Genomic DNA, 18,177 nt, shown 5'->3' with positions numbered 1-18,177 from the left:
TAAATCCCGGGCTTGATTTGCAACTTCGAATGCCTACAATAGCCTCCCTAGTTCGAACTAGGGGGCTAGTGTAGACATACCCATACTAAGTATCAGGCAGGTGTTTGTTCGAGGTATAACTATCATTGACCCACTAAGTAATAGCAACTACAACATAATTAAGTTTAGCACCTTTATGGGGAAGTTAGCACTCAGCTATTTAAATTCTAGCATGCAGATATGTAACTTTTAGCAGCAACATTTTTAAAAGTAATTATGCTAGTTGCAAAGCACCTGAAATAAGAAAATTAAAATCCTTAAACTCTGCATAGAAGCTACAGAGCTTGAGAAGATACGTATAGCACTAAACTCAATAAACAAAAAGAAAAAAAAGCATGATGAAATGGCACAGTATGGAGGCTTTCCAAGTCAAACAAGTATTTTTCAAAAAGGGAAGTGTAGCCCAAATAAAATGATTATATAACACAGAGACACTGAGCCCACTGACAAGGGAGAATGAAGTCTGCTGTAAAGCCTTAGCTGAGAGCGAATGGCTTTTATCTTGTGCGGTAGAAGCACCTGACTTTAGCATCTAAGTTCGTAGGTTCATTCCCACCTGCCAATGACCAGGGTCTGTCAGCTTTACAAATAGATACCTGCACTGTATGTGTACACAGTGTCCTTAGATTCTTATATAGTATCTGAGCACCTCACAAACATTAACATAGTTAGCCTCACAACATCCTGGCAAGGTAGGATAAAACTATTACCCCTATCTCACAGATGGGGACCTAAAGCACATACAAGCTAAGTGATTTGCTCAGCTTTACACAAATGGTCTGTGATAAGTCATGGAATTAAACCAGAGTCACTCAGGTTCTGAGCTAGCACCCATAACCTCAGTGGTTCCCAACCTTTTCAATCATACAGACCCTTTTCATTCAATAGGCCTGATCCTTATTTTTAAACTCTCCATGGATCCCCTGCAGTACCATTGTGGACCACCAAGGGTCCATGGACCACAGGTTGGGAACTATGCTCTGGGTCACCTTTCCTCTCTGAATCTATTTCCTTGGATCAGTTATGTGGAACTATTTTTAATGTAATTAGCACCATTTTAATTTATCTGTATCTCACTAAGAGGCATTTATGCATATTATCAAACTAGTGTTTCATACTGGTGTTTTATGTATGGGGGAAGCAGCCTTAACTTTTAAACCCTGAACATTTCTCCTAATAAACTTAAAAAACAACAAATGGTCTGGTAGCACTTAATAGACTAGTAAAACATGTAGACGGTATCATGAGCTTTCGTGGGCACAGCCCACTTCTTCAGATGACCGGAGGCAGGGGACTGGACTCAATGACCTCTCGAGGTCCCTTGCAGTCCTAGTATTCTATGATTCTATACCATCTACACATTTTACTAGTCTATTAAGTGCTACCAGACCATTTGTTGTTTTTTAAATTTATCCCGTACAGACTAAGTCCTCTGCCCCCTGAAATTTCTCCTAATGTTGAGGCAGGATGAGCAGCTACAATGGTCTGTGTAGAGCAGCTGCAGGTTTCATGTTTCAGCTCCTCCTCACATTCCAGGCCTGCTGAAGCTGCCCTCAAAATTCTCCAAAATGGAGCCTCTGCCTCTCACAACTTTTCCTTTAAAATGTTCATTGCCCAAAGCAAGGGTGTTTGTCATTTTCCTGTCGATGGTTTTGTGTACAGCGATGCTCTGCCTGTTGCAACTCAAGTTCTTAAAACCTAAAATCAAAGATTTTTATTCTTTTGAAGTGAAGGATTCCAGAGGGAGGATCGTTTCTTTGGAGAAGTACAGAGGCAAAGTAAGTTGGATGATCAAAGCACTATTTCTTTGTTTACAAAATCTTTAGAGAACAACCAATATATTCAGTTTATATATGGTAAAAATATTATAGCATTATGGGGAGATAGAGATATTTACTAAATTCCCTATTCCATCAGTGTTTGGAACTAAGCTACCAATACAGATGAACTGTAACTTGCTATATTAAGTTTAGTGAAAATAAATCATGTAAAATGGTCATTCGATATGATTTGTTATTATAACTGAAATGCTCTAACAATGGAACTAATGTATTTTAATCACAATAGCTAAGAACATCAGCTCATTGCAATTATACTTAAGAGGTTGATCTAAAATATAAAATGCAAGACTATTTATTACGCACAAACCTTAAGCTGTCTGATTTTGCATGTGTGCTTTTAAAACAAAACCGTAATTTAAAAAATTTGATCCTTTTTCAAGGATCTAAGAATTTTTATTAAAAGAATGTCACTTAAACAGTACCAGCTTTCAGCTTCTGATATTCTTACTATATTTAATGAGATAATGCTCAGATGGTTACAAACAGAAGAGATTATGCTATTGGAAGTTATATCTTTAAGACTTAAAATAATTTAGAAACTTGCAGTTTCTTTCTAAATGTTCTACCTTATATTTCTCTGAAGGTGTCTTTGGTTGTAAACGTGGCCAGTTACTGCCAGCACACAGACAAAAACTACATCGCACTGCAAGAATTACACAGAGAGTTTGGTCCATCCCACTTCACTGTTCTGGCCTTTCCGTGCAATCAGTTTGGAGAATCGGAGCCTGGCTCAAGCCAGGAAATAGAATCTTTTGCCAAGGGAAACTATGGAGCAACTTTCCCTATTTTCTACAAAATTAAGATTCTAGGATCTGAAACAGAACCTGCATTTAAATTTCTGATAGGTAAATATTTGCCTATTATATATTATGTTGCATATAAATGCTATAGTTTTTTTTCCATTTATATTGTATTGGTTTATTTACCCCAAAATAGGGGGAGAACACAAAAAGGGCAGAAGAACAGAAAAGTAAAAGAATAGGAGGAAAGGTGGGAGACGGATCAGGGACAGAAGACATCTTAGTTTCCATCTGCTAGGAATTAATTAAAGGCATCTAACACATTAAACCAAATATTTTCAAATTTATATGAGATTATTCCTCTCCAAAATGTTACCTGTTCTTTACAATATTATTTTTAAAGCAAGCTTGTAATAATTTAATTGTTATCTATTTTATCATAATTACAAAATATTGTATTTGAAAAGTTGTTCAAAACACTGTATCAACTACAGCCACTCTTATAAGGCTGTGTCTACACAACAGTGTTATTTTGGAATAACAGCCATTATTTTGACATAAAGTGAGCGTCTACACAGCAATTCCGTTATTTGGAAATAATTTTGTTATAACGGATGGCTTATTTCAAAATCTGTAAACCTCATTCCATGAGGAATAACTCTTATTCCAAATGAGCTATTTCGGAATAGCAGTAGTGTGTACGCTTCACTGCTGCTATTTTGAAATAGCTCCTCCCCAGGGCAATTCAAATTAATTACTCCCCAGTGCCTCCTGGGGCTCTAATTTGAGGTAGCTCATCCACATTAGAGAAGCCTGCCTCAGACTAATATTGAGGCTTCCCTGTAGTGTATTCCCCTGTAGTGCAGTATTCCCTGACGTGCTATTTCAAAATAAGCTGTTTTGGAAAAAAAATTCTGAAATAGCTTATTTTGAAATAAACGTGCTGTGTAGACATACCCTTAGAGACTTAATAGAGAAGTATCATAGTTATTGTCTTATATTTCTTAATATTTCAACAGTTAATGCACACACATATAGATCAGCATATTCCCTTCTTACCAGTCATATATATCTTATTGACTTCGATCTTGTCTATACTACCAGTGCCATCGATGTATTTCAACTATACAAATAGCATAGCTGCAGTCAATATATTCACTGCAGAGTCTTATGTGCGGTAAGGTTGGCGGGGGCTGCTCTCCTATCAACGCTGACTTCTCTTCTTGTTTTGGTGGAGTACCAACGTTGATGGGCACACATTCAGAGATTAATTTATCATGTCTAAGCAGAAGCGATAAATCGATGGCCAGTGGATGGATTGCTGCAGCATCAATCCACTGCATAGTGTAGACAAGGCCTTAGATGCAAGATATGCATGAACACCGGAAAATAATCACTGGTTTACATTAACTCATTTTGTAAACTTTGGGGTCCAATCTGCAAAACCTACTCACACTAGGGATGTTAGAGATCATGTAATTGAATAGTAGTATAACCGCATGAAATCTTAGCAGTTACACAACTATTTGATAGTCCCCAGAGGTGGGGCCAGCAGCTAGTGCAGTACCAGCCCCACTCACAGGGAGGCTCCTCCCACCCTGCACTGTTGCCTCACTATCAGAGGCAACAGTGCAGGGTGGAAGATGAGAGCTGGTCTTCAAGGGGAGCCAGTTTACAAACCAGACCCCCGTGTAGCCCGGCTGTCTGCTGCCCTGTGCTGCTGCCTTTCAGATAGAGGCAGCAGCCTGGGATGGGAGGGGAGAGCCCTCCCCAGGAGTGGGACTGGGATCGCACTAGCTGCTTGCCCCACCTGCGGGGACTATCAAACAGTCATGTAACCACTAAGATTTCATGCTGAGATCTTAGACTTTCCACAGACAGGAGCCCAGCCACTGTGAACAGCTGCTTCATTGCAGCCTCCCTTGCCCCTTCCCTGCGTGCTGCTGCCTCTAATAGAGGCAGCAGCACAAGGGGGCATAGGTGGCACCAGGAAGCTAGTGCTGGGGGGAACCACCTTTTAAGCCAGCTCTCCCAACACCAGCTCCTCCCTGCCCGTCTTCACTGCCTCTGTAGGACACAGCACAGGTGGGGCCAGGTGGATCTACGGAACTATGAGAGGCAGCAGTGTGGGGGTGGGAAGGGCAGGTGGATCCAGTGCTTGTGGGTGGCTCCTCATGGGCTCTGGCTCCTGCTCCCTCCTTGCTGCCTCTGATACAGATAGTCAACAAGATTAACCAATAAGACTCGGCTTATCAATTAATCGTGTAGTTGTCTACACATTGACATCCCTAACTCATACACCTTTTCCTTATTCACATGAAGAGCTACTCATGGAACTTCTCACATGCGCAGGAGTTTGTACAGATGGGCCCTGTATTTTCACAAAAAGGAATGAGACTGTGTTTACTTCAGGTTTAAATCAATGCTCACATAAGCCAATTGAAAGACTCCCACTGACTTCAGTGTGCTTTGGATCAGGTCTTTGGTTCCCACTGAACTTCTGTATAACAGAGGAAGGAGGGACAAGTTATTAGGGAACTAGCCCATAACTTGGGACAGCTATGTGCAATTCTATGCTCTTCCACAGCTTTTCTCTGTGACTTTGAGTAAGTCACCTACTCTCAGCTCCTCATCTGGGAAACAGAGATAGTGATAATGGGGGCCAGCTAAGTACTTTTAAAGAAGACGTGGTTCAAAAGTCACTTGCCATATCACTAGCAAAACAAGATACTGCAGATTTTGTAAATCTTTTCACTGGTCTGAATTTCAAACTTTTCTTTTCACCTAAGTAAAAACACTGGATCAAATTCTGCACTAGTTTATATTCCTTTCAATCCTAATATCTTCACAGCTATGTTTGTGCATTATGATTTGGAGACAAGGGAAGCATTTGACTTCAGTTACATTACAGACAGTATAAATTAGTGAAGAAATATGTCCCATTAGCTATATTAAATTAACACTTATCCATGTCCATGGTAGGAGAGTGATACTACAGTCACTATTTTGGTTCTAAAGTGCATGATACCTTGTTTGACATAGACATAAAATCAGTTTGTTTGCTATTTATATATTTTTAAGTATTTTATGAAAGTCATCCTTTCCCTTTCTGCTGTTCCCTATCTCACCCAAATTTACAGTTTAACTTCTGCCCAAAGAGGATGATATTTTTATTCTCTTATATATTTGATATTTTCTGGTTCAAATTCTCACCCACATTGGGACAACTTTTCACTACTCCACCAGCTAATTCTGACTATACAACTAGCATATCCAGCCCCTGAGCAATTGTACTAGTGCAAGGAAGATTCTCCTGCAGCACTGAAATGGTGCTGAGGCTCCTATTAAGTGCTCAATTTGTAATGAAACAGGTGATGGGGTTCAAACAATTAGGTGCCAGGCAGGGCTGAAACAATTGTTTTGTTTTTACTTTTATACGCGATGCAGGAAGACCAGAGATACTGAAGCTATAAACTGCCAAGACTAGAGGTGCTTTAGCAAGCCCTGGCATAAATGAAGCACTTTTCTTAGGCATTTCTCTCTTTGATTGCAATGTAACAGCCAAAGGGGGGCGTGGCCAGTGCAATGGGGTTGTGCTGAGGACACTGCTAAGTCTCCAGGAAGCAGAGGAGCGTATTTGGTTCTTACATTGCTTCAAAAAGAAGGGGGGGTGGGAACCACCCAAAAGTCCAGATCTAGAGACTTATCACAGAATGGGAGTTTCTTTCTCTCAAAAGATTGTTAAAGAATAGCTGCTCTGTATAACAGTATTTGAGGCCATTAAAAGTATCTGGTGCCTTTTCTGCAGATTCTTCAAAGAAAGAGCCTAGGTGGAATTTCTGGAAGTATCTTGTCAGTCCAGAAGGTAAAGTTGTAAAATTTTGGAGACCTGAAGAGCCCATAGAAAACATCAAGCCAGAAGTAGCATCCCTGATCAGGCAGATCATCATGAAAAAGAAAGAAGATCTCTGAAAAGACCATTCAGTCTGTGAATTCATTTTACCACGTGTATAGACAATCTTAATACATTCCTGTTAAATGATGATAGAAGCTAGACCATCAAGTGTTTTAATTTCTCTTTGGTTTTAATGGTAATAAGTGGGAATAATTACTAATTATTTAAGGGACCATTCCTGCGACATGCTGAGTGAATGAGAGTTGTAAAGAACTCAACACTTTGCAGGATCAGGTCTTTCATTTGGCATAAAGTTACTAATGTTCTCTGTAAGCTCCCGCTGCTGCCAACAATGTCAGCACCATGAAGATGCTTAAAAAAGAAGACAGAGGATTTCTGTTATTATGAAGTTGAAATTTATCAAGTCAAGAGCTTTGTGTTAGGGACTTTTTTCTAGTTGATTGCCATATATCAAACTTCTGTGAATGAATTACTTTGATGCCATTGTATCAATCCAGAAGCATCAAACTAAAGAAGTTAAAATTAAATGCTTTGCAACGTTGACAGAGAAAAGTTGATGAATTGTGAAAATTACAAACTAAGTGTTAAACAAATTGTAAATAGATATTTCTATGAAGATTGTTTATTAAAAAAGAGAAAAATAACAAAATGGTTCCCGGCCTACATTGTGTGTATTTGAATATATTTCACAAAATGTTCTGTGACGTTGTGCCATCATACACACTCAGAGCATTCTAGAGAAGCTAATGCTAAAGTAATGGAAAGATCAGCCTCTATTGTATTTGGAAGTACACAAACCTAGATTGCTAAGCTTTGTGAAAAAGCAGCAGACAGCTTGGGGTTCATCAGATATCATGTTTGTATTTTACAGACTGAGATAAAGAAGAAAACATAACTAGAATACTATAGTAAATATTAAGAGCAGATACACTATAATAAATCTTGAAGAGCTAAAGTGCAGTGATGAATAAGAATGGCTAGTTATGAACAGCATTCTCAAACCAAAGTTAGTATTCCCATTTTCTCACTATTTTCAGGGGCAGGGTATGTGAAAGAACACAAGAACTGCCTTTCTGGGTCAGATCAAAGGTCTTGCTAGCCTAATAGCCTGTGTTCCGACAGTGGCCAATGCCAAGTGTCCCTAAGGGAATGAAAAGGTTATCATAAAATAATCCATCCCCTTTAAGGATCTTGAAGCTGAATATGACTGGAGGCTGTGGCTTCTGTGAGGAGCCCCCTGGCCAAAAGAAGGCATTACTCCTAATCCTACTGCTGTAAGAGTCTATGAATGTAGGCACCAGAGTACAGTCTGACTGGGTGAAGTTGAGATTGGTGTCCCTTGTAAACATTCTTTGGAAAAAGATGGTGTGATCCTGCTCCCACTGAAGTCAATAGGGGTACGTCTACTCTATGGGACAAAGTCGAATTAAGATATGCAACTTCAGCTACATGAACTGCGTAGCTGAAGTTGAAATAGCTTAATTTGGCTTTTGGCACTGTCTACACAGCAGGAAGTAGAAAGAAGGACACTCTTCCTTCAACTTCCCTTACTCCTTATGAAAGCAGGGCTACTAGCATCGACTGGAGTGCCTTCTCACTTCGAATTAGCTGTCTTAACTAGACCACTAATTCAAACCCTAGAAGATTGACAGCAGCAGCTTTGATCTTCCTTTGTAGCGTAGATATACCCTAGGGCTATGTCTACACTCGCGGCTTCTTGCACGAGTAATATGCAAATGAGGCTAAGCGTGGAATATCACCAAGCCTCATTTGCATACCTAATGAGCCACCATTTTTTTCAGAAGAGGCTCTTGCGCAAGAAGGAGTGTCTACACTGCCCCTTCTTGTGCGAGAAAAACCCTCTTGCATAATGCCGTTACACCTATTACTTTTCAGGAAGAACACAGCTCTGAGGGTGGATTCTAATCTTACAGAGAATATGTATGAGGCAAATTGTGCCACGTATCATTTGTAATCTACACAAAGATGCTGGGTGGCGAGAGGGGGTAGATGAGTAAGAATGTGCATATGGAGACTTTATCTAACAGTCACTAATCTGACTAGAACAGTGGTTCCCAAACTTTTCGGCATCACGCCCCCTTTTTGATTTTTGAGAATCCCTCACACCCACCCCCCACAATAACAGCAAAACATGTTGAGCAAAAAAAATAAAAGGAACTGACCAGGCCAAAAAATAAAAATAGCAGCAAAACTTAGGGAGGGGTGTTGACGGGGGGGTGGCTGGGTCACCTCGCACCCCGCCCCAAAATTTCTTCACGCCCACCCCCAGGGGGGCATGCCCCCCAGTCTGGGAATCCATGGGCTAAAAGTTCCATCCAGTCCTGTCCTGATAGTGACAGGAGCGGACATGGTGACAGAGACGATTGCCCCTGTCTAGCTCAGGTGGCATGAGGCTTGGCAGCCCATTCAATTAGTAGTACCCCTACCATATCTCGGCACCATGTGCGACTTAAAAGGGAGAAAAGCCAGAAGTGCACAAGAGTGACTGGGAAGAAACATAGACCGATGGGTCCTTTGTGCCGGGCTGGATGAGAAACACACCCAGGCTATGTCTAGACTGCAAGCCTCTTTCGAAAGAGGCTTTTTCGAAAGATACTTTCGAAAAAGCCTCTTTCGAAAAAGAGCATCTAGACTGCAAGCGGAACTTTCAAAAAAGCAAGCTGCTTTTTCGAAAGAGAGCACCCAGGCAGTCTGGATGCTCTCTTTCGAAAAACCCCTGTTTGCATTCAAGAACGCCTTTTTTCGAAAGAGCACTTTCGAAAAAAGGCGTTCTTCCTCGTGGAATTAGGTTTACCGCTGTCGAAAGAAAAGCCGCATTCTTTCGATTTAATTTCGAAAGAACGTGGCTGCAGTCTAGACACAGGTGAAGTATTTTTGAAAAAAGGCTACTTTTTTCGAAAAAACCCTGAGTCTGGACACAGCCCCAGGGGAGAGCAAGGAGTGTCTCCAATGGGAAACCAGAAGAAAAGCAGGGGCAGCTGGTAGGTCTCTTTCAGCAAAAACTCAAGGAAGGAGACAGAAGCCAGTCAGAGAGCCAGCATTTACCTGGGAGACAAGGGGAAGCAGAAAGTGTGAGTCTATGGACCCTTGGTAGGGAAGAGTGCAATAGGTGTCTGTGCACTGACAGCACCTGCAAGTACCCCCCGCCCCCATGGGAGCTGTGAGGATGGTGCTGGGGTTGGAGGCAGTACAGAGATACCCGCTCCCCCACTCCCTAATAGGGCGTGCGTGCAGAGACATGCTTGCTTGAGAAGCCAGTCACTTTGAGCAGTGTGTGGGGCTTCAGCAAACAGGCAGCCTGCCTGAGTGCCCCTCGGGGGTGCAGGGCATTAGCAGACCGGAGGGTCATGGTAGGCCAGATTCAAATGTTGGAAGGCTGGTAGGGTTGCCAGATGGTTTCAACAAAAATACCGGACACACTTGACATTACATCACAATCTACATTACATTTCATTTACAAAATACCGGAAATTTATATTTTCTCATTTATATTTGTTCAATTTGTTTCCCAAACAGAAAGCTCAAATACTGGACTGTCCAGTTCAAAACCGGACACCTGGCAACCCTAAAGTCTGGATCTGGCCCACGGGCCGTATTTTGCCCACTCCTGAGCTATGGTGAGAGGGCTGTATAGGAACCCTAAAATCAAAGTGAGGAAGCAATGTGGTGAGCCCTATTATAGTGGGAAAAGAAATATTTATAGGCCCAAGTGTAAGGTCTATGTACATGGGCATCCACAAAGGGGTGTGGTTAAAGGTGATTTAATTGAAAGGCTAAGTCACCAAAGCAGCCCAGACAGCACTGGAGGCTGAGTGGAGTCACGGAAAACCAAACGATAATTGAGGCATACCTGCTGCAATGCCTCACTATGACATGAAGAGTGATTTTTCTAATTCTGGATACCTAAATGCTTCTACAAAATGTGTGTGTACAAAGCATACAACTACACTCAAATAACAACAACCTGCTTTACATGTGCAGATCCACAGTTGAGTGTTCAAATGGGGGTTCTCTGAACGCAAAAGGTGGATACAAAAATGTTATGGGCACAATTCAGTGAAAACATTTTGAAAATCTGTGCCAGTCTTGTTATCATTTCAGAGTCATGCAGCTCATTATATGAACTGAATTGGCAGTCTCAGTCCAGTTTCCAAATAAAACATGAAAGCAGGCCCACCAACAGGGAGGGAGCAAAGGAGGCAATTGGCCCGGGATCGGATGATTCAAATGGTCCTGGGACTACAGCTGCCTCTGCCATAGTAACAAATTCATTTCAACCAACCTAACTTGAGTTTGAGCATCTCACCAACTCTCTGTTGAATTTTCTGACCACCAAAGACCAATAAAAGTAGCACCAAGCAAAACCAAACAATTCCAGAACTGAGTTTCTGGTTCTCTTAGGAATATTTTTGGTATCATCTTTGAATGTTTCAAGCTTATAAAGTTACATCATGTAATACTGTAAGAAATGCACATTTTCATATGAGACACAAACCTAAAACATGAAAGCAATATTCCTTTGTGCAAGTAGACCCTTTAAAGTCAATGTGATTATCCTTTTAAGTAAAATTTTGTAGTATCAGACCCAAACATATTAACTCCTAGGCTATGTCTAGACTGCAGGCTTCTTTCGAAAGAGGCTCTTTCGAAAGCATCTTTCGAAAGAGCCTCTTTCGAAAGATCGCGTCTAGACTGCAGGCGGATCTTTCGAAAGAGAAATCCGCTTTTTCGAAAGAGAGCACCCAGCGAGTCTGGATGCTCTCTTTCGAAGACGGCCTCTTTACATTGAAGAACGCCTTCTTTCGAAAGAGGAACTTTCGAAAGAAGGCGTTCTTCCTCGTAAATTGAGGTTTACCGCCATAGAAAGAAAAGCCGCGTTCTTTCGAAATAATTTCGAAAGAACGCGGCTTGAGTCTGGACGCAGGGGAAGTTTTTTCGGGAAAAGGCTACTTTTCCCGAAAAAACCCCTGAGTCTGGACACGGCCCTAATGTCAAACAAACTACAATGTCTACAGGATAGAGCCTGGTATAATTTGACTAAGCCTCACTAAAATCAATGGAGATATGCCAACACACATTTAAATCTACTGAAGATCTGGCCCACTGTCTTTACAGAGAGAGGTTTATAATAATCTATTTGTCAAAACACTGATGCAAGGGCATGTGCTAATGTGGAAGTGTATTTAGTTGCTGGTATGTAAGCAACAGCTAACTAACAATACACTGCCTAATCAGTACACACAAAAACTTAGTTCTGTTATGGCCCTTAATGCTGCAAATTCTTCACACATAATATGCACATGCTACCTTCACTGAGAGGTCTTCACTTGGAGAGTTTGCAAGAATGTGTTACCAGGCTTCTCTATCTAATATAAAGAAATGGTCTGTTTTTCATCTTGCAAATAAGAGCTGCCTAGATAATAAATATAAGACATAGATTTCACACAATGAATACCAGCACTTATATACCAGAGTAATAGATGTCTTAAGCCAATATTGAAAAACTCCTATCGAGAAACAAATTTTATTTATTTTAGAAATAATTTTAATTATCTAGGCTAGGAACCAGTGGGATCTGAAAAGTTTCAGAATCTAATAGAAATGTACTCATCAAGGCAGTTAACATATGGATGGGGAAAATTAAACAATATTCAGTAGGAGGCTAATACTTCTTGCAAAGAAATAATGCAGAAAACATGAATCAGTATTTTAAAATGTTAGCTTTGAGCCTATGTCCTTACCATATACATACTCTAAAATCATATAGTAAGTCAATTGTTGCATTTCTTTACTTAGTTAAAATGGTTACATCTTACTATGAAACAATATAAAGTTAGAAGTTACTAAGACAAATTAGATGTCTTCAAGTCACCAAGACCTGATGAAATGCATCCAAAAATACTCAAGGAGCTGACTGAGGAAATATCTGAGCCACTGGTGATTATCTTTGAAATGTAATAGAAGAGGAAAGAAATTCCAGTGCCCATCTTTAAAAAGGGAAATAATGTCAACCTGGGGAATTACAGATCAGCCAATTTAACTTATGTACCTGGAAAGATAATGAAGCAAATAATTAAGCAATTAATTTGCAAAAGTTTGAAGATAATGAGGTGATAAGTAATATTCAGCATGGACTTATCATAAACAAATTGTGTTAAACCAACCTGCTAGCTTTCTTTGACAGGATAACATGCCTAGGTGGAATAAAGTGTGTGCAAAGTTGGTTGGAAAACCAGTCACAAAGTCTATGTCTCCACTGCAGTCCTATTTTGGGATACCGAAAGTATCCCAAAATAGCTCTTCTGTGTCTTTTGAGCATGCCAGTCATTTTGAAATATAATGGGCTCTCTATTCTGACATCCCTGTAAACCTCATTCCACAAGGAGTAAGGGACATTTCAGAAAAGCTATTTATCTTGAAATAAATGCTATGTAGACAGCACCAAATTTCAAAATAAGCTATTTTGAAATTGACTTGAAATAAGCTATGCAATTTGCTATTTCAAGCTACCGGTGCAGTGTAGACACACCCAGAGAGCAGTTATCAGTGGCTGGAAGGATATAAAAATAGGGGCCAACAGGGATTAGTTTTGGGTTCTATTCAGTATCTTCATTAATGGCTTAGATAACTGCATAGAGAGTATACTCATAGGCTACGTCTACACTGCAGGCTTCTTGTGCAAGAACTGTTTTGCACAAGAATTCTTGTGCAAAAGGTCTTCCACAAAAGCGCGTCCACACTGCCATGTGCTTTTGTGCAAGAAATGTGCTTTTGCGCAAGAACGTCCATGGCAGTGTGGATGCTCTCTTGCGCAAGAAAGCTCTGATGGCCATTTTAGCCATAGGGGTTTCTTGCGCAAGAAAATCATGTTGCCTGTCTACACTGCCTTCTTGTGGAAGAGCTCTTGTGCAAGAGGGCTTATTCCTTAAGAGGAGAGGAATAACTCTTCTGGAAGAAGCCCTGTTTTCCGATGCTGTACTGTAAATGTACTTGCGCAAGAACGCGCGTGCAGTGTAGACACACGGCAAGTTTTTGTGCAAGAACAGCTGTTCTTGAGCAAAAAGCCTGCGGTGTAGACAGCTATAAAGTTTGTGGGCTATACCACGTTGGAAAGGGTTGCAAATGCTTTAAAGGATAGGATTAAAATTCAAAATGATCTGGACAAACTGGAGGAATGGTCTGAAGTAAATAGGAGGAAATTCAACAGGGGTACGTCTTCACAGCACGGCTAAAGTCGAGTTCAGTACACAACTTCAGCTACATCAATTGCATTGCTTAAGTCAAAATAGATTAACTCGGCTTTAGGCACAGTCTACACAGCAGGAAGTTGAAGGAAGAACACTCTTCCCTGTTTCAGAATAATGTCACTTATGTTAATAATGTCTTATGTTATTTCGGAATAACATGAGTTATTCCGAAATAATGCTGCTGTGTAGATGTACCCTAGGAGCAAATTCAATAAGTACTCCATTTAAGAAGGAAAAATGCAAAGTACTCCATTTAAGAAGGAAAAATCAGTTGCACTCATGCAAAATGGGAAATGTCTGTCTAGGAAGCAGTATGGTAGAAAAGGATCTAGAGCAGTGGTCCCCAACCATTAGAGGCTCCCGGGCACCCGGGGGTGGGGACACTCACACAGGGCCGCGCGTCTGGGGGCACACCAGGGGACGGGGATGCCCTTGCACCCGGCACCGGCATGTGCCCCGGGGCCGAGGCCGCCCAAGCGCCGTGTGCCGTGGGCCCGGGGCCGGCGCCGCCGCCCGAGCCACACGCCTGGGGCCGGTACCGGCGCCGCTTGAGCACCATGCGCCCGAGCGCCCGCATTTTTGTACTTTGAATAACTAACGTGTGTGAAACAGTGATAAATGTAAATATTAGTTTCACTATTGTTTGATTGTACACTTTCCAACAGAAAATAAAAAAGAGCCTAGAAGCTGAACTAAGCAAAACTAGTTTTGCTGCTGTTGGATGATCACAGTATGTGGAATAAGATAGCAGCTGTAAGTTAGCTGGTGTCAGATGTTCAACCAGCTAACAATACACTGCCTTCCCAGCACACATGTGTGGTTATCATTAATGTTCTCAAAAGTTTGATGCCATTGCATTAAAATAACAGGGAGCTGGCTCTGCAGCTGGTGACAGTGTAGTAGAGACTGCTAGATCCACACAAAGCAGCCAGCTAACAGTACACTGCCTACCAGACACAGGAAGTCTAAGCAAAGCAATATATTTCCTTTCTCAAGACTCTATGACTGAATTTTACTTATAATAGAAACTTTGCAAACTGGAGGGATGGAAAAGTTAAGGTCCATTCACATAGTCACTCCATTTCCCATCTAATTTGAATATTGCTAACCTCTTCAAAATTAACTCAATATGTATTTCAATCCAAACTGTAAATACTTAAATGCAATAAATATCAAGGGCAAGATACTGTCCTTTTTTGGAGGCATTTTAGCTCAGACTCTGATTCAGCAAGACAATTAAGCAAGTGACTAATTTTAAGCTTGTGAGTAGTATAATTGATTTCAATGAGATTTGTACCAAGCCCTTAAAGAGCAAAAATTGATGTTGCACATAAAAAGTCACCTTCATTATGTTTAATAACTATAAGTTTGGATCTTAGGACTCATAGGGGCAGTGAGCTGTATGGTTGGTACTGAAGTCAGAACCAAAAAGGTTGCATGTATGTAAATAAGTACAGACTGTGAGCCTCTTTCTTTGCTTTTCAAAACTGGGCTCTTTTTCCACTCAAAAAGAATTGTATTTTGCAATACTCCGGAATGTTCAATAAAAAAATATATATGAGCAATTACTTGTCCAGTTGCCATGGCTAGGCAACAGCTAGATGACTTAATTGGTTAATTCACATCTGTCTCCCATCACATTCCACAAGAGGGTGCCATTTCCATGACTTCTGTGATGCTTTTGAATGCAACAATGTGGAGTGCACTTAGCAACTGTTCATATACAAAGTTTTCAACAGCCAGCTAGCAGTGCACTGCCAAACTGTCACATGCTTGTGCTCAATCAGTGCTTCTTGGCCATTTGCTTTGTCCCACAGCTAGCTCTATAGCTTAGCTATTGTTCAGCATGTTCAATCTAGCACTGTGATCAACAGTACTGCATGTATGAATGTTAATAAAGTACTATACTCGCATGTTGGTGTTGAATATACTTCTGTACTACGTTCGGTTTTTAATGCATCATGCTTATCTTCTGCTCCAAAATGTCCAGTCGAGGAGTCTCCTTTTACATTACCCCAAACTCTAAGAATGTCTGAATCTCATTTAGGATTCTACTAGTGACTCACCAGATTTACACTGTAATCTTTTGAGGCAAGGACTGTCTGTGTTTTGAATCGAACTTTACCTAGAACACTGCTGGTGATTATTAAATAATAAACTGTATGTTTACATCTATCTGTTATGTTTTCACTCTTTATTGTTTCTTCTATTCCTTACCATGCAACTACACAACTATGTACCAGATTACTTATGATGTTGCCTGGATAGGCAACTACCAACATTCCTATAGCCCCTTCAGCCAGATCAAGTAACTTTTATTCGGTAATCAGCCCCATAATCCTATGAAGAAAGAATCCTAGGATCTACTTTGAAGTTCTCATTATATCACTGCCACTTTGCCACTAAAGTAGCTTCTATACATTTTCCAATAGTTTCACATGGTGCATTTAAACTAGCTTCATGAGTAGTGTTTAGGGTTAATAACCACAGGGAAAAAATCTTAAAATGTTATTTTTGTCTTCAAAATTATATAGATTTTCTGCTTTTTTTGTCCTTTCCTCCTTGCCCCTAAAAATATACAAAGGAGAATTTTTGTATATGTACTTACCTTAGTGAGCTTCTGTAAACTTTGTTTTCTGATTTGCTTAAGCTCTTTCCCAAGTGTTTTCATTACTTTCTCCTTTTAAAAAAACACAAAAGTACAAATAATGCTATTACATTTTCAGGTATCATCTAGCCAATAACAATTTTTATATCCTGTCTAAATCACTGGTCTAATTAAATCAGATGTTTCTGGAAGATCAAGTCCTTAAGTCCTTCCCCCTTTTGAAGCAAAATTATTTATGTGTTGTGGGCCCTTTTCTGCACTCTTGCTAAGATAAAACTCTCAGCTGACTTCATGAGTTCTTCCTAAATAAAGGAAGCATATGATCTTTATGACTTTTTCCACAATTGTACTATTTAACTGGGAGAAGATAAATTACTTGACTTTACTCTAGCAAAGCACTGGTGAGTTAGAATAAAAAGAAACAAGGAATGACATTTACCCACAACATGTCTTCATCAGTCTTGACCTTCCTAGAAGCAGATCTTTCTAATTTCCACTCCATCTCTGAAGTTAAGCTCCGGTCACGATTATCTAAATTAAAAATACTTATTTATAACGTAGCTATATTGATGTGCATTGTGCGAATAAATACCACCCATTTTTTATACCAGTGTCCTGGGCCATTCTGACTTTTTGTCTCTACTCAAGGAGAAAGTGATGAGCTAGATTGCCCCTAACTGCCACCCTCCTTATTTATACTCCCCTTGATCCCCTTAGCTCTTCTGCGCCTCCTGCCCGCCCTATATGCTGCCCTCTATGAGCTCCCTTAGCCCTTGTCCACCCCAGCGCCTCTCCTCTAGGCTCCCCGCCCTTTCTCCCCACTCTCACCCGCCCTGCCCCGATGAGGTCTCCCAGAGGGACCGACTTGCCATTTAAAGAGACCGCACGCGCGGCAGGCGAAGCGGGAATCCCCTGCCCTGGCAGCTGATTGGCCGCCAGGCGCCGTGACTGGAGGGGATTCCCTTCTTTGGAAGGCTGGGGCGCGGAACGCGGGCTGGCGGCGGGGCTGTCCGCTCCCTCCCCTCTCCCTCCCTGGAGGCTCCAGCTCGCGGGCCCGCGGCGGCTGGGCGGCTGGAGCCTCCGCATTGTTTGCAGCAAGGCGGAGCGCGCGGAGCTGCTGGCAGCAGCGCCAAGGCTCGCGGGGGTCCCTCGGCTGCCACCGATGGCGGGCAAAGACGCGGGGCTCGGCTCGCCAGGCCCTCTAACGGGCTCGGCAGAGCCGCCCTGCCCCCATCCGAGCCTGCTGCCGCCCCACCGCAGCCCGAGGCACTAGCTGAGTAGCAAGAGATGGGGGACTGGCAGCGATCTTGGCTGAATCTCTGGAGCCTGCAGGCGAACGCCATTCGCTGTCTTTCCTCAAACGTTACGTTGGGCTCCTTCTTCCTCCCTTCCCTCCTACCCACATTTCACTTTATACCAAACTTGGGGGGAAGGAGGCGTTTGCAGGCCAGAGAGGAGGAGACTGAGGAAAATGCATGAAATGAAATGAAATGAAATGAACCACCGAAATATGTTATGCCACCTGTTTCCCCTTTGGAAGTGTAAGTCCTGGCCCGTAGGTGCTGGAAGTAGAGTGTGGGATGGGGGGAGGGGAGGTGCTGACTTAAAGTAGTTCCCATTACGTACAGGGTTTACAACAGGGGTGTGGAACCTAAGGTCCAGGATGCACCCCTCAGCTTGGATTTGGCCCCAGAGGCTCAGGACTCCCCTCTCTCCCCATCATTGGTGCCTATCACTATCCTTCTCAGCTGCCAGGTTTTTGTTT

At 41.7% G+C, this 18,177-nt stretch overlaps 2 protein-coding genes across 10 annotated transcripts in view; one reads left to right on the top strand and one right to left on the bottom strand.

The window, feature by feature from the left end:
• Positions 1 to 17,196, bottom strand: part of CDC20B (cell division cycle 20B) — a 56,550-nt gene extending 39,354 nt beyond the window's left edge. For 2 of the 8 annotated variants that reach the window (XM_075932465.1, XM_075932464.1), the window contains exons 1-2: positions 16,852 to 17,196; positions 16,413 to 16,484 (exon numbers count right to left, since the gene is read on the bottom strand). In XM_075932465.1, coding sequence (XP_075788580.1) covers positions 16,413 to 16,484; positions 16,852 to 16,914 — 135 coding nt within the window. In that variant the 5' untranslated portion in view covers positions 16,915 to 17,196. The remainder of the gene's footprint in view (positions 1 to 16,412; positions 16,485 to 16,851) is intronic. The other 6 variants (XM_075932466.1, XM_025179675.2, XM_014581759.3 and 3 more) reach the window with 3 other exon arrangements.
• Positions 1,558 to 7,188, top strand: GPX8 (glutathione peroxidase 8 (putative)). 2 transcript variants are annotated; one of them, XM_006139544.4, is made up of 3 exons: positions 1,561 to 1,817; positions 2,464 to 2,725; positions 6,429 to 7,188. In XM_006139544.4, exons 1-3 carry the CDS (start codon positions 1,608 to 1,610, stop codon positions 6,590 to 6,592), a joined length of 636 nt encoding a protein of 211 aa, XP_006139606.2. In that variant the 5' UTR covers positions 1,561 to 1,607; the 3' UTR covers positions 6,593 to 7,188. The 2 variants fall into 2 exon arrangements, with proteins under 2 accessions (XP_014437247.2, XP_006139606.2); XM_014581761.3 differs by lacking the exon at positions 2,464 to 2,725 and having other exon boundaries at positions 1,558 to 1,817.
• Positions 17,197 to 18,177: the final 981 nt, after the last annotated feature.

This window comes from Pelodiscus sinensis, chromosome 6 (genome assembly GCF_049634645.1).
Source record: "Pelodiscus sinensis isolate JC-2024 chromosome 6, ASM4963464v1, whole genome shotgun sequence".
Classification (NCBI taxonomy): Eukaryota; Metazoa; Chordata; order Testudines; family Trionychidae; genus Pelodiscus; species Pelodiscus sinensis.
Note: the sequence above shows the minus strand (reverse complement) of the source record. Positions and strands in the feature narration are given on the sequence as shown.